Source organism: Danio rerio, chromosome 3 (genome assembly GCF_052040795.2).
Source record: "Danio rerio strain M-AB ecotype USA chromosome 3, GRCz13ab, whole genome shotgun sequence".
Lineage (NCBI taxonomy): Eukaryota > Metazoa > Chordata > Actinopteri > Cypriniformes > Danionidae > Danio > Danio rerio.
The window spans coordinates 46,507,216-46,533,958 of NC_141023.1; the positions used below are offsets into that span (position 1 = coordinate 46,507,216).

Consider the following 26,743-nt stretch of genomic DNA (forward strand, 5'->3'; position numbering starts at 1 on the left):
GACATGGAGGGAGACAAAAAACTAAAAGGAGGGCTTAGAGCAAGATAAAGACAGAATAGAGGAGCGATGGAGAGTGATACAGAGAGTGTTGACCTTGGAGGAGGTCAGAGACAGACACCTGCCTACTCTCTCAGATTGTCACCCAACCCATCGCCTCGCTCCCATCATGCTGCAGGAGGGACTGTGAGGAGGCAGTTGCTAAGGAAACCGGCTGGTTTCCATGGAGATTGTAATGTGTGAAGGACCAGTCAGTGGGACAGACCAGGGGTCTTATCGGTTTTGTGCTGTGCAACTGTGTAGTTGTGTTATCTGCTGAAGTTGCATGATTTTAGTCACTTGAGGCACATGCTTGGTTCTTTTAAAAGACTGTCACGGGTTATTTTTGGTGTCTTGAACAACTATGTGCTTACATAAGAAATTATCAATGCATAAGTACTATGTTCACAGGTTTGTTAGTTAGTGCTGTCACCTCACAGCAAGAAGGTCTCTGGTTCGAGCCTCAGTTGGGTCAGTTGGCGTTTCTGTGTGTAGTTTGTTCTAACATCGTTCGCGTAGGTTTCCACTGGGTGCTCCAGTTTCCCCCACAAGTCCAAAGACATGTGGTTCAGGTGAATTGGGTAAGCTAAAACTGTCCGTAGTGTATGTGTGTAAGTGAGAGTGTATGGGTTTTCCCAGTTATGGGTTACAGCTGGAAGGGCATCCGCTGCGTAAAACAAATGCTGGATAAGTTGGCGGTGCGTTCCCGTGTGGCGACCCCGGATTAATAAAGGGATTAAGCCGAAAAGAAAATGAATGAATGAATGAATGATTACAGCTGCAATTAAATGGAAAAAAAAAAATCAACCTTTGCATTCTTAACTCAAATAAAATGACTGTGCAGTTTAAACATCGCTAAATAACATTGAAATGCTGTGTCATATTATATTGGGTCACACTTTATTTGATGGTTCATTTTTCTACATTGCATCTACATGCCTACTAATTCTCCTTAGATTATAAGTAGACTGTTAGGCTGGGGTTAATGTAAGTTGACATGTACCTGCAACGTTTCTTATAGTCAGTTAAATGTCTGTTGAATGTCTGTATCAACAGATATAAAGCAGTCTACTAATAATCAAATAGACCATCAAAATAAAGTGTTACCTTATATTGTTAAATTATTATATTGATGTTGTTTTATCAAATTTGATGTTATTTTTTGACACTCTTGTTATTCAGCAATGGTTAAACTTTACAGTAATTTGACTATTTAAAAACGATTGCGAAGATGTATTGTTCATTTGAAACTGAGCCTTTAAATGTCATTTGTTAGGAATTTATAAAGCAAAAATAGTCGACAATAGTAAACATTTTTTATCGTAGTTATGCACATTTGAGAGTGGCTTGAGTTAATAGGAGGTGGAGCATGAGTTTGGTTCCAGATTAAGGCTGCACAATATAGTGCTGGGCGATTTGGCCTTAAATTAAAATCTCGATTAATTGAACATTTTAACTCAATTACAATTATTGAACAATTATTGTACTTATTTTTTATTTAATTTTTTTGCCCTCATGGTTCACTAACAAGTTTATTTGCCATCTCAAGGCATCTCAGCTGATGCATCTTCCAATCATTGTCAGTGTAGTGCAAAGTAAGGCTTAAGAATGAGTCCATTGTCCTACTTGACTAGAGATCAGATGTGACTGCAAAAGTAGAAATCAGCCAAGCATTTAACTTAGTGGAGTCATGTGTCACGTAGGGAAAGCAATTAAAAAAACGTCCTGCAAAAATTTGATCGATTATAGCTTCTGAATGACAATTTTGATTACTTTTCGATCAATTGGCCAGCCCTAGCACAATATATCGTTTCAGCATGGATATCGCAATGTGTCCATTAGCAATAGTCACATCACATAGATATACAATGTTGAGTTGAATTTGCAGTGTAAATTTTCCAAATACAAAATGATATCTCATGATTATCTATATATACACCGATGAATGGTCGCATATGCGCCCGAAAATTAATCTGTGCAACCATATAATATATTTGGGAGCATTTGTGCGACTGCATATAATGGGTGTAGTGCAACCTGTTTTGGTTTTTTTTTAAAACGTGCTGAATCCCTCGTCCCTGCACTGTAAAAAAAAATCATTAAAAAAGGTCAAATGACTGGCAGCTACGGCTGCCAAACAAAAACCATAAAATTACGGTAAAATTTCTTTGTTGAAATAAAGTGCAAAAAATAATAAATCTACAGATATTTTCATTCAAATGTTTACAAAAAAACACTGTTATTTTACAGACTTTTCCTAGATTATTATGATCAAATCCGTTCAATAAAGTTACACACTAAGGGCCCTATCATACACTCGGCGCAGTGTGGCGCAAGATGCAGCGCAATAGACTTTTGGTAGTTTCAGCTTGGTGCAAGAGTTGTTTTAAGGCGTTGCGCTACGCTGTTTAAATAGCAAATGCATTAGCGCTCATTAGTGCGCCCATAGGCGTTCTGGTCTAAAAAGGAAGGCGTTCTGAGGCGGACCGCTGGCGCGTTGCTATTTTGAGAAACTATTATAGATTTTTCATTAGACCAAAACTAACCCGGTCTAAACTTCGGCACAGAGTTGCGCCTTGCTTACGGACTACTTAATATGCACAAGAGAGCAATAGGCAAATATCTTAACATATGAAAAAATGTAAATATTAAGGATATATATAGGATATAATAGGAATAGACATATGATATAAATATAAAGGATTAAAAAATTACAAAACATATTATTTTCTAGCCTACATAAATATGAAAAATCACTGCTTTTATGTCTTCTTCATCTCGGGAGGCTTTTTCAGTTCATTCATAACAATTTGCTTTTGAATAATGTTATTATTATTAGCAGTATTATTTATTATATCCATATTTATATTTGTTTTATTAAAAACAAGCTTAGATTTGCTCACCTGTCGGGTTTTAGACCATATGGGGCATGGCAGGTGTATTTGGAAATAACTCAGTATTTTGAACACACTTCATTAATATTGTTCATTTATTCGTTTGCTAGAAATTAGAACTGAATTTAGAAATAGTTTTGAAACAAATCTTTGCGCTTAACAAATGCAATTAATTATTTATAGACTAATTGATGTCTGTGAGTAAAGGTTTCCCTATCCAAGAGCGAAAGTGAAAGTAGTTCCACTATCTCTCATTCTCACGCAGTACATGCTCTGTTTAACAGTTTTCTGTTAAAAAACTGTTAACTGTTTGCTTGTGAAATGCTCATTTTTTTCACTTAGTCTTACTTTGCATACTGTAAATAGCGAATGCGCTCTTGGCGCGACGCAGCTGGCTCTTAAAGGGAATGTGAGATGAGACTCTAATTGGTTTATTCTCAAAACACACCTATTACTCATTAAGAAAATAAACTCAACCCTTTTAGACCATGCGCCATGGCGCAAAACAGGTTTTCCCATCCTTAAATTAGCAAAAACGTGTTCTGACACACCCTGAAAGCATTTGCGCCCTGCGTTTTGCGCTCTGCGCATGGACCGTCAAAATAGAGCCCTTTATGTGTAACTTTATTGAACGGATTTGATCGTAATAATCTAGGAAAAGTCTGTAAAATAACAGTGTTTTTCTGCAAACATTTGAATGAACATATCTGTAGATTTATTATTTTTTGCACTTCATTTCAACAAAGAAATTTTACCATAATTTTATGGTTTTTGTTTGGCAGCCGTAGCTGCCAGTCATTTGACCTTTTTTTTTTACGATTTTTTATTTTTTTTTACAGAGCAAGTAACTTAAAAAAAAAAAAAGGAAAATACACTGTGTAAATAATACAGCAATTTTATTGTATAAAACAGACAAATTGCTGTAATTTGTCATTACTTAAATAGTACATAAAATAAAGGTCAAGCTGTTAATTTACAGATAGTGTTTGTAATTTTTACGGATTTTTGAATATAGTTTAAAATAACAGAAAAAATACTGTATAAATAATACTGCAATTTCCTTGTAAAAAAAAACAAAAATGTCAGTAATTTATCTTTAATGATAAAGTACCTAAAATGAAAGTCAAACTGTGAATTTAGAGAGATTGTTTGTCATTTTACTAAGTTCTACATATAAATTTAAATGACAAAAAATTTAGGGATATTTTCTGTAAAATTAGTTTTTTTTTTTTTTTACAGTGCACCTAAAGTTGAGGCGCAGATGAGAGCGATCATGACATGTGGTAAATGTTGATCCGCCAGCCGAGATCAATTGAATGTTTTCGGAGAAGGTGCCCCAATCTCGATGCCCCATCCCTAAATCTAACCATCACAGGGGGATAAGCAAATTGTTCTAAATTGTACAGCGCAAGTACCCGCTAAATGTAAAATCTAATACTGTACATATCATCGCCAAAGAAGCTCGCCCTTACTAAGTTTACACTGAAACTGCGGCTTATAACAAAGAGCGGTAATGCGCTGGTAGTCATCGTGAGAATCCTGCTCTGCTTGCTCATATAACTTTTCCACAAACACAGAAAAATGAAGATCAGCTCATAACGACACTGAGCATTTAAGATGACACAATCTGAAACCAAAACTTTTAAAGAGTGATAGAAGTGAGACCTTTTTTTCTTCGTCCATTCTTTCTTGAGATGTATATTATTTTGCTATTTATTTACTGATGACTGTTTTATGACTTATTATAATCTTTCATTTGTTTTGTAGCAGAAATATTATTTATTAAATTGACATGCATACAAAAACAACAGTACAAAAATAAATATTTCTTACTACAATGCTTCATTTTTGTTTGATGCAAACCATAAATTTATTTTCATAAAGTAACAGACTTTTACAGCAGATAACTTACATTCAAGCACATTTAAGGCAGCATGATGATGAGAAATGTAATTCATTGTTAGTATTATTGTCATTTTCATCATCATTAATATTCTATAATTATTAGACATTTTGGAATTACTGCACACAAATATCAATGTCATCTCAGCATTAGTTAGTTAGTTGTTTCTGTTTTTTGTTAGTCCTAATTGATGCTGTTTTAAAATACAATAAATTCTTTAAAATACAATTTGCAATGGTGCTCATTTATTTTTAGTGGGTGCTCCAAAATTTTTTTCTGGTGCTCCTGAATATTTGAAGTTGGGAGCACCGGTGCTACAAAGTAAAAACATTCATTTCGAGCCCAGATGTAGTTTGTTTATTTTTATGCATTAGTCCCTCTCCTACAGAATCATCCCAATCAATCAAAATTAATACATTTAGTAACACGTTAAGGACCAATTCTCACTATTAACTAGTTGCTTATTAGCATGCATGTTACTGAGATATTGGCTGCTTATTTAGTACTTAAAGCACATATTCTGTATGACCTTATTCATTCATTCATTCATGCATTCATTCATTTTCATTTTTAATCTAGTGTCACCACAGCAGAATGAACTGCTAACTTTTCCAGCATATGTTTTACGCAGCGGATTCCTTTCCAGCTGCAACCTATCACTTGGAAACATCCATACACACTCATTCACATACATACACTATGGACAATTTAGCTTACCCAGTTCACCTAACACATGTTTTATATCATAAATGTCTGAGTTTTTCAATATTGAGCAGCCCGTCCAATAATGACGTCAAATTACGTTGATATTTTGTGTTAGAAAGTGACCAAAATCCAACATCTGATAGATGTCATAGTGGTAATGTCCACACAACGTCAAGGTGTAACATAATTAGATGTTAATATTTGCTTGACATTTAGGGTGATTTTAGGTTGGACATTTGACATTGGTGTCGGCCTGACATTGGGTTCTTATGTCAACATGATTTTCATTTCCAAATAAAAACCAACATCCTCACAACGTTGGGGTACAATGCCAATATGATGTCATGTTGACAATCTATGACTGCAGGGTCGTAATTCATGTTTGTATTCGTTTGGTCTGATTTTCTTTCCACATGATCTGCTTTCAACTTGGTCCTCTAGAGGCTACAGCCATGCTAAAAACATTTGGCACTCCATAAATTTTAAAATCAACTTAACTTTTCAATGTTTTAATGGTTCACTAACTTTATGATTTATATTGTCAGAGTATGAAATACAAAGACACTTAATACAAATGCACAACTTCACTTAAAATGACTTAAGCCTAGTTTTCACTCCATAACTTTAAACATCAGCAGGTCGATGTGCCGTTCAGACTACATGAATTGATTTTGTGTCTTAAAATCGCTATTGTGTTCACACTAAAACACACTTTTTTTAAGCCTATGTAAAATTGTTTGTTTTTAACAGCACTCCAGCAGAAATTCTGGAAACATTTGAAACATTTGAAAAACTAACCGCTCATACACCCACATCCAAGCTTGCTGTAGACCTGAACAGTGCAGTGGCTTAACTTTATATTCAACGAAAAGAAAGATATCGAAAGATGCCTTTTTGAGAAACTAACAAAGATAGCAGAAGTCAATGACTGATTTGAACTGTTTAGCCTGATGTTTACTGTTCCAAAATATTATAAAAGTTTTTTTTTTAATAAAATATATTTGTAAAAAATATAAATAATAGTTGTTGTGAGGGAAAGGAACATATTTTAGCGCAGTAATCACAATACTGTGGTACTGTGAACCATTTTTAACCATTTTTATCATACCATCATAATCTTAAACCAGCATATGCCAATACATGATCTGAAAACTCTTTCACCCGACAGCTCTGTCAAGTCCCCAAACCACAGTCAATGAATTGCTGAGGGTGGACCCATCAGAAAGAGCACAACACTATTGGCTGCATGTGTAATAATGACATCAGTAGCTATGTTTCCATCCAAAGATGCGAATTAAATATAAGCGCACAACTGGATTATCACATAAAAGACATGCCAATAAAGCACTGTTTCCATACAATGAGTCAAAGAGAACAAAACTTCCTGATTAACTGGAGCCAAATATCAACAGTAAAGATGGAATTTGCTGTGGTAGGAAAAGCTGCGTCTTTTTTTATTTAATAAATGGCTTGCACCTCAGAAGACAATGCTGACATGCAATGCACTCGAGACTCGGAGCACAGATGCTTTTGACAGTTCTGGATGTATAATTAATAATACAATAACACTAATACTGAAACGGTTAAGGCATTTTAGAATGACCAAAATAGCATTTCAGATGTTTTACAATGTGCTCAGCCTGTTGATTTGTCCATTCACACATATTTTTATTATCACATGATCTCTTATAACAAAATCACATGATCTTTTTTTATGCACATACTGTTTGATAAAAGTGTTTCTATCATAGTTTATGCGCATTTTTTCTTATCAAATAAAAAGTTTATCCTACTAATTTATGCGCTTACATTTTTTATGCACATTTTCAAAACTTATGCACATCTTGGCGTTTCTATCAACCAATTTTTTATGTGCAGATCCAAAATGTGCATAAAAATAGTTGGATGGAAACATAGCTACTAACACACAGCGTTTAAAATCTCTCAGAAAACATTGAGCATTTGAAAGCATCGTCAATCAGCTGATGTGTCAGAGGAGATCGCTCGTATATCTGCATGATTCAGCAGATAGATGCTCTTGTGTCCATGTAAACGCAGGCCATTCTTGCCAATCACAGACATTTCTGATGAGCTCCTAAACACAATGGCCATTTAGCTCATGATGTGCTCTCTTATTGGCTCATCACTTTACGTGGGTTCAAGTCGGCTAACTGGTCTAAATATTTAGCATGCTAGATGTTGGGTTTTCGTCTGCGAGGTGTTAGCGAAGAGTCATCGAGCCTCGATGTGTTGTTCAGTAATTCACACATAAAGATCACTGAGCGTCCCCAGATTTCCCCCAATCACAGTCTGATCCATCAGCAAAATGGGGCTTAAAATCTTGAAGTGTGAACTAGGCATTAGTAATAAAAAAAGTAATTATTTTACAATAAAAAATTGATTTAATTCATAATTAACATTATTCTAGATGAATTTGCCACATTTATTCCAATGCTTCCTGTTAGTATTGCAATGGTAAAACCATGGTAATAGCTGATAATTAGTGTAAAAGCCCTTAAAATTATTCTGAGGTAATAGTTGTTGCATGATATTTCTGCTGTTTTCCACATTGATGTTGTGGAGAATAACAGCACTGTTTCATTTGCCTTTATAATACAGTATTTTCATTGGTTCACATTTGCTTTAGCTCTCTGAGCACTGTCTTTTCCTTTGAACTGAACTGATAAAAGGTCAGTGTGGCTTGCTGTTCAAACTAGAAGTGCTGTTTTGTTTTGCTTTAGGTGTATTTGGTGATGATTATCATATGCAACTGAATACCTTTGCTATTCAATTGGACAAATTTTTAGTGGCACCAGTGCAACTTATAATAAAATTTAGCAGCGCATGCAAGAAAAAAAGGTCACAAAATGCAACCATTTACTCAGTCTGAAGCTTTGCAGTTATCTTTTATAAATAGCATTTATAAATCCTTTTTATGACAAATTATTGTCAATGACAAAATAATGATAGTCCAAAGCATATATTTTGTTACAAACCTTTCTCTTTCTTGTTGTTAAACCAATGACAATGCTCATCCCAAATTGTATCTTTTAATTAGGCAGTAGAGATGTAAAGATAGATAAATAAATAGATAAATTGAGATGAACAGATGCATTGATCAAATGACCAGGACCAGACAGAATCTGTATATTTTTTGTTATTTCTTCTCAAAATGTTTGTATTTATGCGTAATGATGAGAGTATAGTAATAAACATGAAATAAAAATAATAACTTTTAAACTTTTGTTTAAAAGTTTACAATGCATATCCAATTAGATACACTTGTCTGGAAAACAGTAAGTAAATATATAATATATCTACTAAAAGACGTATTAAGAAAATATTACTTTACAAACTGCACTGTAAATAAATCAAATAAATATTTGCATTTTATACAAGAATATGACTGAAATTAATATAAAAACTAAATAAATATAAATTGAGACATTTACATAAATTAATAAAGAGACTCAATTGGCAAACAAATAAGTTGATTTATTGTTCTTCTGCAAATTACTAACGATATGTGCTTTTGCGACGCCTAAAATTTTGATAACGACACAACTATCTTTAAGAGGAACCTTTATTTTCAATCTCCACATATTTAAAAGAGTCTACATTCTGTACTGTCAACATCTGCACGTGTGCTATTTAGAAAACTTTGCTAAAGGGAAATTAGTGTGACCTGAAAAGAAAACAGTTCATTATATATTCTTTCTTTATATATCAATATATATCAATTTATTCATTGATATATATAGCCAGATATTATGAGGAAACATAACTACACTGTAAAAAATTCCATTATTCTTTTTTTTTTCTGTCAGAAAAACGTAAAATAACGGCCGTTAAATTACAGATATTTACCAAAAAAATAATGACCATATAATTACAGATATTTACTGTAAAAAACGGCCATTAAATTACAAACATTTACCGTAAAAAATGTCCGTTAAATTACAGATATTTACTGTAAAATAATGGACGTTAAATTACAGAAATTTCCTTAATTATAATTTCTAGTAAATTTCTGTATTTTACCATCTGTTTTGTTACGGTAAATGTCAGTAATTTGATGGTCATTATTTAACTTTTTTTCGGCACCCCAGCTGCTGGAAAAAAAAAATAAATTAATAAAAGATTTTTTGTCAGTTTAGTTGTTAATTCGTATGAATTTGAGTTCAATTGTAAGAAAATGTAAAATTTCAAAAAGGAGCTGTGGCACCCAGCCCCATCCCTAAATCTAACCATCACAGGGGGATAAGCAAATTGTTCTAAATTGTACAAATGAGATCGTATGAATTTATATGAATTAGCCACTAAATCATTAAGTTATGAATTGCTGTGAGTTCATGTTGGATATATCACTCAATTGAATCAAAATTGTTCCATTGACCTTTTAGAGGTATGACATGTTGTATTGCTGATTTAGAGAGTCGATTTAAAACGATTTCATGACTCCAATGTCACAGCTACAACAATTGTGTTAAATTTAATTGCATGTAAATATCTGCATACGAAAATAAGTATGAGTGTAAATGAGAATCTATATCTACTATATAATCTTGAAGTATCACATTCAGTGGCATTTTCTGAAACATAATTAACAATTTCAAAGTGTATTATGTCTATCTGCTTGAGTATCGCAATAATAATATAACATTTTTTTTAAGGAATAGGACACATTTCCATCTGTGTAGCATTTTTGTCTATGCGATTCAAATCTGTGGGGTTCAGTGTTGTTTGCAACGCAAAGATCTTGATGAAGTGTGTAAACTGTCCTTTTACAACGATTTATTTGATTATATATCGTCACCTTGGAATTGTAAAGATATATCTGCATTCAGAATGATTTTGAGATATTGAGCTTCAAAGTTTTTGCATTTCATGGCAAACAGTATGTGTGTAAACAAGGGCGAGGCAGTGGCGCAGTAGGTAGTGCTGTTGCCTCACAGCAAGAAGGTCGCTGGGTCGCTGGTTCGAACCTCAGCTCAGTTGGTGTTTCTGTGTAGAGTTTGCATGTTTTTCCTGCCTTCGCGTGGGTTTCCTCCGGGTGCTCCGGTTTTCCCAGGTGAATTGGGTAAGCTAAAAAAAATTGTTCGTAGTGTGTGGATGTTTCCCAGAGATGGGTTGTGGCTGGAAGGGCATCCGCTGCGTAAAAAAAACTTGCTGGATAAGTTGGCGGTTTGTTCCGCTGTGGCGACCCTGGATTAATAAAGGGACTAAGCTGACAAGAAAATGAAATGAAATGAAAATGTAAACAACTTTTTGAAAAAAACATCCTATAATGTAAATAAGTTGTCATTTAATAAGAATATGACAATAACTCAATTTTGACAAAAATGTCAGATAGTACCTATAATTCTAAGGTGACGATATGTCAAAAGACAGACTGAAATGTTTCCTTTTCTGCATTAAATCAATCTGATGTTTACTAATCACTCTCTCCCTTTCCATCTCTCTCTGTCTTTCCTTTTTCTGATCTATAGTTCAAGAGGATGTTAAACAGGGAACTGTCTCATCTGTCTGAGATGAGCCGCTCGGGGAACCAGGTGTCTGAATACATCTCCACTACCTTCCTAGGTGAGTGAGTCTGCACACACTCTGCTCTGTACATCTCAATCTGGCTTTTATTTGCAAAAGCACATTAGTCTCATTGCAGGTGGATATAATGGAGTACATTTACTGCTGTGAAACACTTGATGTGAAATTAGCCTCGCAATTATAAGTAAATGCTATTGTTTGTGTCACAGACAAGCAGAATGAGGTGGAAATTCCCTCTCCTACACTCCGGGAACGAGAGAAGCCAATGTCTCACATCAGTGGTGTCAAGAAGCTTACGCACAGTTCCAGTCTCACTAGTGCAGCTCTGCCCCGTTTTGGGGTCAAAACTGAACAGGAGGACGCACTGGCCAGGGTACAAGCCCAATGCATTCACACATCAACTACAAACATTCCCAACACACAATTCTTCACTGTTACTATTGTTGTTTTAAAGGGGTCATGAAATGAGAAGATCAATTTCTATTTACCTTTTTATTTTGACTAAAAGCCACTGTATTATTTATATCTAGTAAGTTCCAAAACCAAAAACAAGGGCTGGGCGATTTGGCCTAAAATCAAAATCTTGATTAATTAAACATTTTGACTCGATTATGAATAATGAATGATTATTTTATTTGTTTATTTAATTTTTAGCTCTCATAGTTCACTGACAAGTCTTATACTGTAAATTAGGGCTGTGCGATTAATTGACGTTTTATCAAAATCATGATTTGAACATGCGTGATTTATAAATCGCCTTACAGCACGATTTTACCATGATATGCTATTTGAACCAATCAAAATGCAGCATGCCTAAACAGAGAGGAGAGCTGGAGACTGAGCTCATGACAAATAGCCTGCATAAACAGGGAAGATGAGTTCAGCACAGGAGGATTTGGTTCCCAAAAAAGTAAACATCAATGATGTTTGATTACTTTGGATAGAGGAAGTCTGTTGTATTGCTAAATCAGGTAATTTGTAAGACCTGTCAGTCACATAACACATTTAAAAGCATGTGGAAAGCACGAGGTGCATTGCATCCTTCAACTTTTAAATCGATTTGTGCTTGCCGTTGCTCGACGCCCATGAACTGTTGGCAAAGTAACAAAACGTTGCTGCAGTTCTGATTCAAGTTTTATTTATGGAGAAAATTAAAAAGCACTGGGTGTTCGAATGTTCTTTGTTCATTTGAGCTAATTAGTCTACCGAAATGTGTATATTCTATATAAAGTAAGAAGCTGATCGCTTAGTTCTTGTGTACGTGATTCGTAGTGTGGCATTTTAAACGTTTCAACTAGGTGCGCATGGAATAAAAAATGGAAAAATATGATCACATGATCTACAATCATTATAGGTTCTGAATGTTGATTTTGATTACTTTTTGATTAATCGACCAGTTCTACCAAAATTCACCTGGAAAGATAAGATTGATTATTGGTTCTGAATGTTAATTCCAATTACTTTTCTATTAATCGACCAGTTCTACCAAAATTCACCTGTAAAGATAAGATTGATTATTGGTTCTGAATGTTAATTCCAATTACTTTTCTATTAATCGACCAGTTTTACAAAAATTTACGTGGAAAAATGTCATCGATTATAGGTTCTGAATGCCTATTTTGATTATTTTTTGATTAAATCACCCACTTCTACCTAAATTGACCAGGAAAAAATTGATTGATTTTAGGTTCTGAATGTCGATTGCAATTACTTTTCGATTAATCGCCCAGTTCTACCAAAATCGACCTGGAAAATTTTGATCAATTATGTGTTCTGAATGCCGATTTCAATTACTTTTCAATTAATCGGCCAGCCCTACCAAAAGCTTTTTTTTTTTATCTAAAAACAGCCTTTAGTGAAAACAAAGTTGCAAAATGCCTCATTTCAGAATTTGTCATGCAGTGAAATCTTGCCTCTGCTGAATATTAATTCCTGCTTTCAAATCACAGCCAATTTAGCGATGCCCACTGTATTGCAAATACAGTATGAGTAGACATGAGAAAGATGGAATTTGCTGTGTCGACATGCAGTAGGGCTGCACAATATATCGTTTCAGCATCGTTATTACAATGTGATCATTTGGAGTTTGTATTATCATTTATCATTTGCATGTGTCTTTGATGCCTGTGATCGTATAATGATTTTAAAATCATTCAGGTATAAGAAATTGTACCATTTGTGACCCAAACTATGGTTAATTTTATTGAGTTAATTTTATTTATATCATTCAGTTGCTGTACTTGAATACTGTTAGACTCGGGACATGATAAAATACTTTATTTCAATTGTATCTTTTTCTTGATTGTATTTAAAGGTTGTTATGCATGGAAATACTCACAACACATGCAAATACTGAAATGCACAGCAAATAGCACACACCACAGTGAAAATGTGTCAGGGGACCCCAAAAAGTTTATAGATTGTTTATTAGATTTATGGAGATGCAAATAGTAAACATTAATTCATCAATCTCTGACTAAACAAGTGCATGAAAATACTAACAACACATGCAAATACAGATATGCACTGCAAGAAGCACTGAAAAAAACAAAAATGTGTTGGGGTACTCCAAAATTTGTATATACTGTTTATTAGATTTTATGGAGATGCACTCCAACTGCAGAATCATCCCAATTGATCTAACATTATACATTCCTTCCAAATAGAGATATTAAGTCATCTGGTGAAATTGTATTAATATTGCAATATATAATCGCAAAATAAAAAAAAAATATTGCAATGTTAGATTTTCCCAATATCGTGCAACCCTAACATTCCGTATAGAATAATTTTAATATGCAAAAATGTTACCAAATCAGAGAGTCTTAAAAGAAAAATGCCAATACTTCTAACATATAACTATGTTACTGTAAGGATGTTGTGAATAATATAAGTGGCTCTAAGAAAATTCAAATTAAAAGGTGCAGCTCATGAACCCTTAAAAAGTCAGTTTATCAAATGGATTTGAGATGTTTGAATTTGCTTTTAACAGGAGCTAAATGACTTGAACAAGTGGGGCCTTAATATCTTCCATGTGGCTGAGTTCTCCAATAACAGACCTCTAAGTTGCATCATGTTTGCTATCTTCCAGGTGTGTAGTCTCTGGTTTTTGCTCTACATGTTATGTGTTGTGCTGTGTATTTGGTATTAGATGCAAAGATATTGTTTGTTTCTTTGTTTGTATGCTTGCTACTTTTTGGGTAAAACAATCTCCAGTTATCTCCATTCACAACGATCCCAGTGTAGATTTCTAAAGTCCCCAAATCACGGTCTTTACCATGCCTATTTCAGTGGATGTTTGCGAGTCTCATCCTGCACATGCCACTGCATTTGGCTGACTGATTACCGATAGTTAATCAGTAGAATTCCTGCTGTATTCTGAATGTGAGTCTGCAGACTGTTTACAATGTGATGCAATGAAAAAACACACATTGTGGATAAAAACCTAAACTGAGCTTTTAAGGCATTAGCAAGCAGATTTCTTTAAAAGCAGCCCAGTGGCTGAGTGGTTAGCATTGTGGCCTCACAGCAAGAAGGTTGCTGGTTCAAGTTCCGGCTAGTATTCTGAACGCATTAAGCTTTAGGGTACGCTAGAGGTAATAGGAGACTTCCTCATTTATAGACTCGAGTAATTTTGTTTAATTTCCATTCTCTATGCCCTGTTTACACTCTGTAACACATTAAAGGAAAGGGACCTACTGAAGACATTTCGGATCCCAGTGGACACGTTTATCACCTATGTGATGACACTGGAAGACCACTACCATGCCAATGTGGCCTATCACAACAGCCTACATGCCGCTGATGTCACACAGTCAACACATGTGCTGCTTTCCACGCCAGCACTGGACGTAAGTATAATGTTAAAATGTAGCCCTTAAAGTAAATCATATTTCAGAGCACTAAAGACTGCTGCATCTTCCCACCAGGCTGTTTTTAGCGATCTTGAAATCCTGGCTGCATTGTTCGCTGCTGCCATTCATGATGTAGACCACCCTGGAGTTTCCAACCAGTTCCTAATCAACACCAGTAAGTCTACATTGCAAAAATAATAGTGATGGTGAATCTAACCATTTGACAAATATATAAATGTTATGTTAAAACATGATAATAATGTCAACTAGTTCACTTGAGTGTGTGCGCCAAAAGTGACGTCATCGCGGTGGTTTGCTTTGGGTGCTTGTGACATGCTTTTTACTGTTGGAGTGCACAATTTTTTTTTAGACTCGAGTTTGCATGGCACTGCGTTTCATTTGAGTGGAATATGAATCCCTTTAAGGAGATTTTGGTACACCTGTATAGACATCATTATGATCCATTCATTCGTGATCATAGGGATAACCAGATGGCCATTAACTCTTGCCTAGAAATTGCAAGTTTTTGTAAAAAAAAGAGGGATAAGCCAAAAAGAGAGGCCATGGCAAAAGTGAAGACCCTCCCCAGTTTTAATACACAATCACAAAATATGTTTTTTTTACCATTCATAGGTTTTACACTGATGTATTACAATTAGGAATTTAAAACAATTTAATAGTTACAAAACTTAAATGAATTAACAAATTATTTCTTTGAAATCTGGAAAAGAATATTTGAACCTATCGGTTTACAAATACTGATGCCTGGTTTTTCTAGGCTTTATTGGTGATAATGGTCAGGAATGTTGGACCATTATTGTAAATTGTGGAGTGGGCTAAATATAAAAAAGTCAGTTTTTTTTGTAAGTGTGCTTTTTTTTTTCTCTTATTCTTACCATAAAAAAATAAAATATATATATATATGTATATATATATATATATATATATATATATATATATATATATATATATATATATATATATATATATATTTGTAAAGCAACCCATGTTCTGTTGTCATTAATGCATTAATGTTTTAACAAACTTTAATAGGTATAAGTAGCCAAGATATAAACAAAAGCAAGTGATGCATCAAAGTTGATTAAAAAAAAACCTTGAATGGTTATAAATCTTTATAATCATTAAAATAATGGCTAAAAATGGATCCAAATAATTAGTTAAAAAAATCTTGAATTATATTAATGACTTCTCTGTTTATCCATCTGATTTTATAATCAATTTCTTATTCCAATCTAATGCTATTCTAACCACATCATCAACTCATGGTGCAGGCGATTTGTTGCTCTTGCGCCCAATGAGTTTGCTCCTCAACATTTAAATGTCTTAATGTTGATTTTGCTAGCAATCTGCAGCACATTTTTAGATACCGTCATCCTATAATAACATCTAAGATAAGTGAAGATGATGTATTACATTAGCCTTCACCAGTCTTGGTTCTTTTGAACCTGCTGGATAAGTCACCTGTGAGTGTATAGGCTCTTTTTCAGTTTGTTTAGCTATGTTTACTCTCTGATTTGTTGGTATTAACTAAGGGAGACCAGCATCATGTTATGTTATGATTTGAAATTAAAGGAGCAATATGTAAGATTTACCCTCACTGGTTGAACTAGGTATTGCAGCCCAAATTCAAAACACTTTTTTACCCGGTGCCTCATCCGATGACTCTATTGATTGACGACACCAACGTGAGCAAAAATGTCTAACTTTGGAGCTTACAGCATGTCCTAACATGCCATAGTTTAAAATATGTATATAGTTTAAAATTGAATGCTAGAACTGTGACTCAAAATATCAATCTCAAACACTTTGTGTATGCCAGATTTCACGCTCAAGTTTGGATTTACTGCTGGCGTATGTGCATTTTTTGTGTGTGTCTGTTTTAATTTCATTGGCGACTCCTAGAGGCAATCATGTTAAATTGCACACTACAAAGTATCTTTGAGTCGTGCAATGGCAGCTGTATGAGACGGGATCATCAAGGTTTCCATACCATACAGTTGACCAGGCAAACATTAAAGCGCAACTTGCAGTGATCGCCAGTTTTCCCAATCTAATCGGAGCGATAACTGCACGCACATTGCTATAAAGACGCCATAAGAAGATGAATTTACATAGGCCACAAGAATCGGAAACATATCCATTGAATACAAGTGCAAATAATGTGTGATGCTCAAATCCGCTTAACGTAATACACACACTTGTTAATGATACCTACTTGTCTTGCTCGTGATGAAGAGTAGGCAAAATCTGATATGTAATGGGAAAAAAAGAAAAATAAGTTAATCCGACGCTGGATTCAAACCCGGTTCATGAATGATAGTGTCAAAACATATTGCCATGCGTTTTAAGTTCACTTAATTACCTCATTCCAACAAGGTGTCCATCGAGACCCCACTCCCAGCATCAGCTCTCCCACTCTATTTTTTTTTTTCTTTTGTTATTAATTCCGGAGGAACACTTGCAAATAACAGTTTTTCTCCAGTCTACCTACGATAGGCGCACCTCCAATTCACATTCTATTCAAAGTTTCTCTTCTTGCTTGCTTTTGCCATTGCTTCTTTATTTGGTTTTGCCAAATTAGAGTCATTAGCATATTCATACGGGGGAGGAGGCAGGGAGGGGTTTTGTGCTCGTTCACGTGCACTCAGTTTCACGTTCATTCAGATTTACAAAGAGAATATGCATGTGATTCAGCACACGCAGTATTCCATACATCTGAATTTTTTACTGCGGACACACATTTACAGCTTTGTGCTTACGCAATGTTTCAGTATGATTTCAACACAAGGCCCCTGATGTGGATTGCAGATTTTTATAACTTTGAACTTGCATCTCATTTTAGAGACTGCTGTATATATGAATTATAGTATAGTATATAGTATATTATATAATATAAGTTCAGATGTTAAACCCTCTAAATCCATCAGACCTCTTTTCTTGTAAATGAGCATTTTCTATCAGGCTCCTCTGATTAGGTTTAGAAGTTTCATTTTATATTTAATGATAAAGTTATTAGCTAGTAAATAAAATACCTTTTTTTTCCAAAAATGTCACTTTAGACAATTCTTTGGTTTTTAACAAGGTAAATTTTCTTTTGCGTCAAAACCAGCTAAATCCACCTCTGCGTTTTATGTAAAACCCTCTAAATCCACCTATTGGGACAAGACAGTGCACTTAGTTGAAAATCACTAAAGATGCAATTGGAGATTATTTTACCAAACATAAAACACATTACACAAACCAACTGAAAATAAAAACTTCTGTCAAGTAAGTGGCGGTTCATTCCACTGTGGTAACCCCTGATAAACCAGGGACTAAGCAGAAGGAAAATGAATGAATGAAATCTGTCAAGTGCATTAATCAATGACATTAAAATTGACATTAATTAAATCTTAACAATCTGTTGCCATTTCTGATATTTGGGATTTGATTGTAATGTAAGTAGAGCAATGCAAACAAGCTTGTTAGATTCAAATAATGTAATGTAAAAACACTGTGAAACATCAATATCTGTGCATTGTCCATTCCTAAAAAAATGTTTTATTATTGAAGTAATATAAATAATGCATAGTTTTTTACATTGTATTTGTCTTTTAAAACATAGCTTGCATTAGCAAATAAAAAGGTAGGCTTACTGGGCAAAAAAGTGGTTGTCTCTCAGAAGCTGTCACTTATTTATCCTCACTATACTCAAGATCTTGGTCACTTTTTTGTCTCTTTTTTATCATCATTGCATCCATGCGGGATAAAAGAACGGCATCTTAAAAGTGCAGTAGGTGATCTGCCAAAATGCTAACCGCTTATTATCTTTGGACGGCAGGGAGGGACTGTGATTCAAAGCCACGCCTCCTGAAATCTAGAATGTGCACACCGCGTCACAACAGCAGACAACCCACTAGTTCATGTCATTCGCCAGTTTAGATAGTGTTGGCACGGCGGCGTGCAGGAATTACATTTATTACTAAGTCATACTTGCATGCTATTTCAGAGTGAATATTCAGAGTAGCATGGTAAACAGTATAGGAGGCTGCCATTGTTTAAAAATGAACCAATGTGAATATAAAAGCAACTTTAGCTCAATAAAGCAGGTTAGGCGGAATAGCACTATTTACTCATGTTTTGTTGTTAAACTAAATATAAATCTACATTATCGATGCTGTAAAAGGACCTTATGAAACTGAAAATAGTCACATCAATCTTTCAACGGGAGATTTCAGTGGCTGAACAACACGTCTGTGCATATAAGCCATTCATAACACAACACAATCTGCAGGCGGGCAGGCGGGAATGGTGAATCTGCGAGAACAGATGCGCAGAAGTCTGAATCTGCATTTGCTGACAGACAGTTTCAGCTAATTATCGAAATTATGGGAGATGTCAGCCTGACAATATTTAATTGGATGAACATTTTTTTAGTTTTATGCCTTACCCAAAATATAAAAATACATATAAACAAATTTACATCATTTACTTTAATCATTACTTTTGGACTGTGAAGAGACTTTCAACCAGCACAACAAAATGTTTCTGAAGACAATCACCTACTGCACCTTTAACTTCGTCTTTCGTGAAATGGAGTTGTTGTTTATTGTGGCTATAGAAAACCGGGCTCATTCAAAGTAGCGCCGCTGTGCAAAAAACAATATGAATGGATGTTACACTTATGACTGTGCATTTTGTTTTCTTTTTCTTATAATGCAGAGAGTTTTGAGGTAGGGGACATTTTCATTTGCCATTTACTGACAGTCGGACAGGTTCATCCAGTTCATGAAACGTCATCTATTAAAATAAAATCGGAAATGGAATAAAACAGTCTCCTCATAAAAGCCGACATATCAGCACACTGCTACATTGAAAACGTGATTAGATTCGCACCTTCTGATTTGTTCTCGGGAGATAGCGGCAATTTGCCAACAAACTGTTGTTTATGAATGTGCTGATGCTGCGATGTAGATGATTTCAAACAAAAGTATTTGTTGAACATGTACACGTGCCTAAAGCATTCAGTCTATGTCATTATTTCATTTTTTTGCCAGAAATGGCATTTAGCGGCTTTTGCATCTTGGTGATTGATCTGCTTGTTTTATTTAATTAGTCTTGTCTCAATCGTCTTGTGAGGAGCTATCCATGCTTGTTTAGGCACCTGATTGTTTTTACACAAAGTTATTTAGTTTTGTCTTTATATTCTTCTGGTCCTGTTGGCTGAGGTAACAAATAACGTGTGATATAAAGCACTATGAACTGGTAAAGTCCATAAATAAATTATTAAATTCTATATTTTGCTGGCTTATGTATTTACATTATCTCAAATGTTTAAAAGAATATGTAAATACAGAAGTTAGCAAAATATATAATCCTGTTCTAGTGGTTTTTGGAAAATTTAATGAAAGAATTGTACATATTGTGCTGTTACCAGTACATAGTGCTTACATTGCCCATTGTTTGGCATCAAGTCTGACTATACTGAGATCTCAGTATCTATCAAATAAAGAAGCCTGAAGCAACGTATTTTGACAATGTTCTTGCGATCTTTCCACGTCTCAAATGCATGAGCACCTTATGTACTTTTTTCACATCAGATGTGCATTCAACAGACACACGAGCAGTTGCTATGGTAACAGACAACAATACTTGCTTTTGACAATGTGTGAAAATATCCTCGATCTAAGGCTGTGTCTAAATATTGAGGGGGAAAAAATGATAGTTAGCAACCCTAGAGCCAGGGGTTCGTTCTTCGTACCTCGCTTAAATGATCTAAGATGATTTGGCAGATCCTTTTAATCTTGATAACTGATCTCTGGCTAATTTGATTCTTAAAACAAGTTCACGAATCAGATTAAAATGTCTGAATGAACTCATCTGAGATCACTGTGTGTGTTGTGAAGGACAGATCTATCGATCCTCGAAACAGTGCTGCCAACTTTTTTTCAATAAAAAGGCGCTAAGCACTGGCCAAAAAGTCGCTAAATGTCACTAGATTACGTCATGCGTCAATTTGCATATTACTAACTTAATCACGTTCTACCGTTTCAGTTTATTAAAGAGCCTCTGATTAATGAAGGGGTATTTATATTTGCACTACACTTTATGTATGCATGTCAGTTTTACTAAATGTATTGCTGTTAGAATACAGTATCAATATAGATGAGTAGTAAATTTGCAGTAGGCTAATCTCTCAGACATAATAAACTAAGACAAGTTCCGTAACTGTCACTAAAATATCTGTGATTGTGAACAAGAAAAGAAAAAATGGTAAAATGTAATTGTTAAAATAAAGGAGAAGCTGATCGTTTTGACTGTACAATGGAAATACCTCACACTTCTGATGCTAAATCATTTGATTCGCCTTTTATGAATGATCAAATCACCAGCATACTAGCTGTCAAAACAATAACTGTATAATCGTTACCAAAAAAAAAAAAAAAGTCGTTTGTGCAAATTGTGCATGTCTATTATCATGTTGTCAATTGTACTAAAGCTAGGTCGGTAACTTAAAAGAGTATGCGTTTGTATCTTAAAAGTCCATATATATATATATATATATATATATATATATATATATATATATATATATATATATATATATATCTTTAAACTTAAACTATATTTAACTACTACTGTAAGAAAATATCAGCATTTGGTACACTTTAGTATTACATTTGCTTGAAAAGACCCAATCCAATCATGTTCATATGAAATAGGCCTGCCACCAAGCGGGTTTGAGCTACCAGAACTATTGTTATGACAACAACTCTCAGAAGAGTTTTGAAGAACGAGACCATCCTGGATCGTGTCAAATCGTCACCACCAAATCCAGCTAACTGAGTAATCCACATACAAAAAATGGACCGCAGGATGCAAAAAAGGTCAAAAAGCCTCCACTTTCTATGTAAAGAAATGAGACCAAAAATGTTAGAATGTCAGATAGTCAGACATCCCAAGTCTCCCTGAAGTTCCGAGAGTCTCCTGCATATGCATAAAGACTCTTGAAAGCCCGCAAACGAATAACAATCTACCGGAAATCGATTGTCTCTCCCCCAGTCCTCAAATACTTTGTGCACCCCTCTCCAATGCATCCTTCCCTGCTCTTCAGATACGTTGCACCCCTGGCCAACTCCTGCAACCTCCCGCGAATCATCAACATTCCACCCAGAAATTACTTTTAACAAATTGGAATGTCTGGGTAGCTCTCATTGTGCTGATGCATGTTTGGAACTTCTCTATCTTATATATATATATATATATATATATATATATATATATATATATATATATATATATATATATATATATATTTGATTGTAAAAAGGGGTACCATTGGTTCCAAATTCAAAAGATGACAGCGACCAGGCTGGGGCATTTAAAGTGTGGTTATGTGCCATCCGTCTTTTTTTTCTAGTTTATTATTATTTCACATTATCTGACGCTTCAATTTGCAGGGCATAAAAATGGATGTAAGGATGAGCAACCATATAAGTTCAACCTTAATGTCATCCTTGTTGTTGAGCCAAAAACTCCACTGATAGTTTGCTCTGTTTCATAGATTCAGAACTGGCATTAATGTACAACGATGAATCTGTACTGGAGAACCACCACCTGGCTGTAGGCTTCAAGCTTCTGCATGAGGAGAACTGTGACATCTTTCAGAACCTCACCAAACGCCAACGGCAGAGTCTGCGCAAGCTGGTCATTGACATGGTTAGGCCTTCATTGCACAACATTTAACCTACCATGGCTTTTTATTTTATTTCTGAGCAGCTGTACTTTTATTTCCTGTGTAAATTGTCCTGCTTGTCTTCTTAGGTTCTGGCAACAGATATGTCAAAGCATATGAGCTTGCTTGCAGATCTTAAGACAATGGTGGAGACCAAGAAAGTGACCAGTTCTGGAGTGTTGATGCTGGACCATTATAATGACCGAATACAGGTGATAATGCACAAAAAATCATTCAATCCTTTACCAACGACAGGGTCTGTAGATGCAGACCAAAAAAAGAGAAACTACTTACTCACAAGTGTGTATGTGTACATAGGTCCTGAGGAACATGGTGCACTGTGCTGACCTTAGTAACCCAACCAAGCCCCTAGCAGTGTACAGGCAATGGACTGAGCGCATTATGGAGGAGTTCTTCCAGCAGGGTGATAAAGAGCGAGAGCGTGGGATGGAAATCAGCCCCATGTGTGACAAACACACTGCGTCCGTGGAAAAGAGTCAGGTACACATATATACACCCACACAAACATAAATTATAAACCTTTTCTGACATGAGCTGCTCCTAAAAGGCCTCTTTATATGGTGTGTTCCATCATTCAGGTGGGATTTATCGATTATATTGTGCATCCCCTGTGGGAGACCTGGGGGGACCTGGTCCACCCTGATGCTCAGGAAATTTTGGACACCCTTGAAGACAACCGGGACTGGTACCAAAGCACCATTCCTCAGAGCCCGTCACCACCACCTGACAGACCAGATAATGAGCTTGAGTCCTGCAGGAACAAATTTCAGTTTGAGCTCACCTTGGAGGGAGAGACAGTACAGGACGGTCCTCCCAGTCATAACCACATAGTCATCCATGATCAGGATGAAAAGAAAGACGATGAAGAGGCAGAGGAAGCTGAGGAGGACGAGGCAGAAGAGAAAATGGAGGACGGGGAGGAGGTGACAGAGGTAATGGTTGAGAGGTCAGGACGAAGACGACTGCAGGTTCAGTCAGTAGTTGAGGAGGAAGACGAGAGACAGTCGGATGAGAGCCCCGTAGAGGAGACGGAGGAGGAGGAAAAGTCGTCCTCACCAACTGATGATACGTAATACTGAAGACTCAAGGAACAGCTGTTTGGCCCAGGGGGCTAACTAAGGGCGATCCTTCTAAATATTCTGTCCCTACACTCTGACGTTCACATAGGACTCTTTTCTGTTTCTGATAGCTAGACCATGAACAGAATAAGTCTTGTGTACCAATCCAATAAGACATTTAATTTTATTTTTCAAAAAGGGAACAAAATAATATTGATATCAGAGAAGTATTTAACACAGCAACTGTAGATTTTGAGTGCGAGCTGGAGTCCATCCGGCTGCAGGAAAGGTGAGGTTTGATAGAGAAACTGAATTACGGTGGGGTTTGTAAAGGGCCATTACGTCAGTGTAGCACTCTGGATTTTCCACACATACACACATTCACAGACGTATGTGATTTTATCCTAAAATAACAATATCATGCGATACATGCAAACACACGGCTGTGTGTCTGTGTATGTGTTCAGGGGGCTTGGATCTGAAAGGAATATCTTTGGAAAAAGCCATCAAAAAAGGAGCATCAGTGTCAATAATCCGTTTTTAAAGCATTCTAACAGGGACTTTACGTGCCGAGGGAAATCTGAGAGACTTCTTGTGCAATTCTGACCTAAAGTTTCATCTGCTGGGAGTAACATCTGCTGTTCAAAAAGACTGCAGAGAGACAAGGGAATTGATTTGCTTGTGGGTCCCACCCCCTCTTACCCTTTACCCAGGAGTGCTACCAGTGCAAGATGGCCGTGTGCCTTTCTGAACCACCAGCTCCACCTCTGGAGCTGTTGTGAAGCAATGCATCGTGGGACAGGAGTGTCTGCTTTTGTCTTCATTTTTGATTGTCTCTTTCTCTTTTTAAGCAATCTATCTCCATTGAATATGGTTTGTGCCGGTATGGAGCGTTCACGTTGTCTTGTGATGATTCCTGCTCTCATTCGTCAGTCTTCCTTGATCACTTTCAAGCCAACCGATCATTTAGGGCTTAGATTAGAATTGATCAATTGGTCACTGCTCACGGTTTTCCATGTGAATAATTAATAATAGTCACTTTCAGAGGATAAGCCATGGGATGTGTTGAAAACATATGTTTTGCCTTCTTTTTGTTTGATTTTGTCATATCCATTCCTGCCAAATTGATCTCCTCAATTGCAGCACACATTCGCACACATTCTCACCTTCACCCACTCACGCGGGTAGTACATTCTCTTTCTACAAGACGCTACATTTTGTTTTGCCAAAGGAATGAGTGCTTTGCTAATAAGTTGGAGAAGCCTCTCCAAAAGGCTAAACTGAAGAACAAGGCATATTTGTTGGTAGTTACGCGCAGCCATATTGAGTTTCATGCTTTTTGCCTTAATGTCAACTGCAGGGTTTCTACCTAGCACATTGTGAAACAATAAGATGTTGTTGGCATTATATCCCAGACCATTCGTTTCGTGTCTATATGCCTTGCTAATAAATGTCTGTCGATACAAAATAGCTTCACCTGCAGGTGTAGGGTAGTTTTCCTGCATGGCAATGCTACCATAACAAAGTGAAGACAGAGAAAAGAAGGTCATACCATTGCTGTAATGTGTTAAGTGTCTGGCATCTTTTTGTGATGTCTGTTCTACCAATTTTCAAAGGGAGAAAGAGAGAAACAGAACATAGGAAAGTGAGAGAAAGTAAGAAAACGAGAGTGAGTTCTCAGGTTGATGTTAGATTTGCAATATTGCCTCTCTCTCATCTCTCAGAATCGTTCAGTTTGGGTGGCTTCAGTTCAGTTGAATAAACAAATTGTTGATACAGTTGAAGTCAGAATTTACAGTTTAACTCAAAATTATTAGCCCCTCTTTGATTTTTTTTCTTTTTTAAATATCTCCCAAATTATGTTTACCAGAACAAGGACATTTTCACAGTATGTCTGTTAATATTTTTTCATATTTGTTTTATTTTGGCTAGAATAAAAGGAGCTTTTAATTTTTAACACCATTTTAAGGTCAAAATTATTGGCCCCTTTAAGCTATATATTTTTCGATAGTCTACAAAACAAACCATGGATATACAATAACTTGCCTAATTACCCTAACCTGCCTAGTTAACCTAATTAACAAAGTTAAGCCTTTAAATGTAACTTTAAGCTGTACAGAAGTGTCTTGATCTAGTATATCTAGTAAAATATTATTTTCTGTCATCATGGCAAAGATAAAATAAATCAGTTATTAGAAATTAGTTATTAAAATTATTATGTTTATAAATGTGTTAGTTAAACATTAATTGGGAAAAAATAAACAGGGGGCTAATAATTCTGACTTCAACTGCGCGTATGTGTGTGTGTGTGTGTGTGTGTGTGTATGTATGTATATATATATATATATATATATATATATATATATATATATATTTATATATATATATATATATATATATATATATATATATATATATATATATATATATATATATATATATATATATATATTGCGTGGCAGCGTTTGTAAGCATTACTCTGGAAAATATTATGACAAGCTAGTTTCTGCTGGTCAGTAGCTTAGCTTTACACAAGCCTGTGCCTGTCAGAGCAGTAACCTGAGGTTATGTGTGATAGCTGTACTTGTCTGTGACAGAATTAGAGGTAAACGTTTTTATTTGGCGGACCACCGATAAGGGTCACACGAAGAGGTTTGTGCAAACTGATGACATTCCCATATACATTTGTCTTACCTTAAATTGCTTTGTTGTGTGGCTTTTGGTTAATGTTGTGAGCACTACGCTAACAAATAATATTTGCCATTTTAACACGACACTGTAGCAATTGTTTCTTATTAAGAACTTATTCAAGTTAATTCCTTGCTGCCATTCTTTTTGGATATCAAAAAGGAGAAACAAGTGTTTTCTTTGAACAGTCTGTGTACAGTTTTTATTTTTGTATCATTCTGGTTTGATGGTTTGAAAATCAAAAAGAACTGCTATCTGATATAAATAGTAGACGAATCACTGCTTGTTTTGTATATACTGTAATG

General features: G+C 35.4%; 2 protein-coding genes across 9 annotated transcripts in view; one reads left to right on the plus strand and one right to left on the minus strand.

Moving 5' to 3' along the window:
• The window catches only part of pde4a (phosphodiesterase 4A, cAMP-specific), a 124,036-nt gene extending 98,040 nt beyond the window's left edge, over positions 1-25,996 (plus strand). For both annotated transcript variants that reach the window (XM_087245080.1, XM_087245081.1), the window contains 9 exons: positions 11,028-11,121; positions 11,292-11,455; positions 14,075-14,173; positions 14,769-14,933; positions 15,012-15,111; positions 22,501-22,655; positions 22,761-22,883; positions 22,990-23,172; positions 23,271-25,996. In XM_087245080.1, coding sequence (XP_087101206.1) covers positions 11,028-11,121; positions 11,292-11,455; positions 14,075-14,173; positions 14,769-14,933; positions 15,012-15,111; positions 22,501-22,655; positions 22,761-22,883; positions 22,990-23,172; positions 23,271-23,765 — 1,578 coding nt within the window. In that variant the 3' untranslated portion in view covers positions 23,766-25,996. The remainder of the gene's footprint in view (positions 1-11,027; positions 11,122-11,291; positions 11,456-14,074; positions 14,174-14,768; positions 14,934-15,011; positions 15,112-22,500; positions 22,656-22,760; positions 22,884-22,989; positions 23,173-23,270) is intronic.
• LOC147846018 (uncharacterized) overlaps positions 1-26,743 on the minus strand; it is a 154,833-nt gene that overhangs the window by 118,622 nt on the left and 9,468 nt on the right. For 2 of the 7 annotated variants that reach the window (XR_015481152.1, XR_015481149.1), the window contains one exon: positions 9,359-10,486. The exons of the other annotated variants lie outside the window; for them this stretch is intronic. The gene's annotated coding sequence lies outside the window, so the exon portion shown is untranslated. Of the gene's footprint in view, positions 1-9,358; positions 10,487-26,743 lie in introns of those variants that run through there. 7 annotated transcript variants of the gene reach the window in all.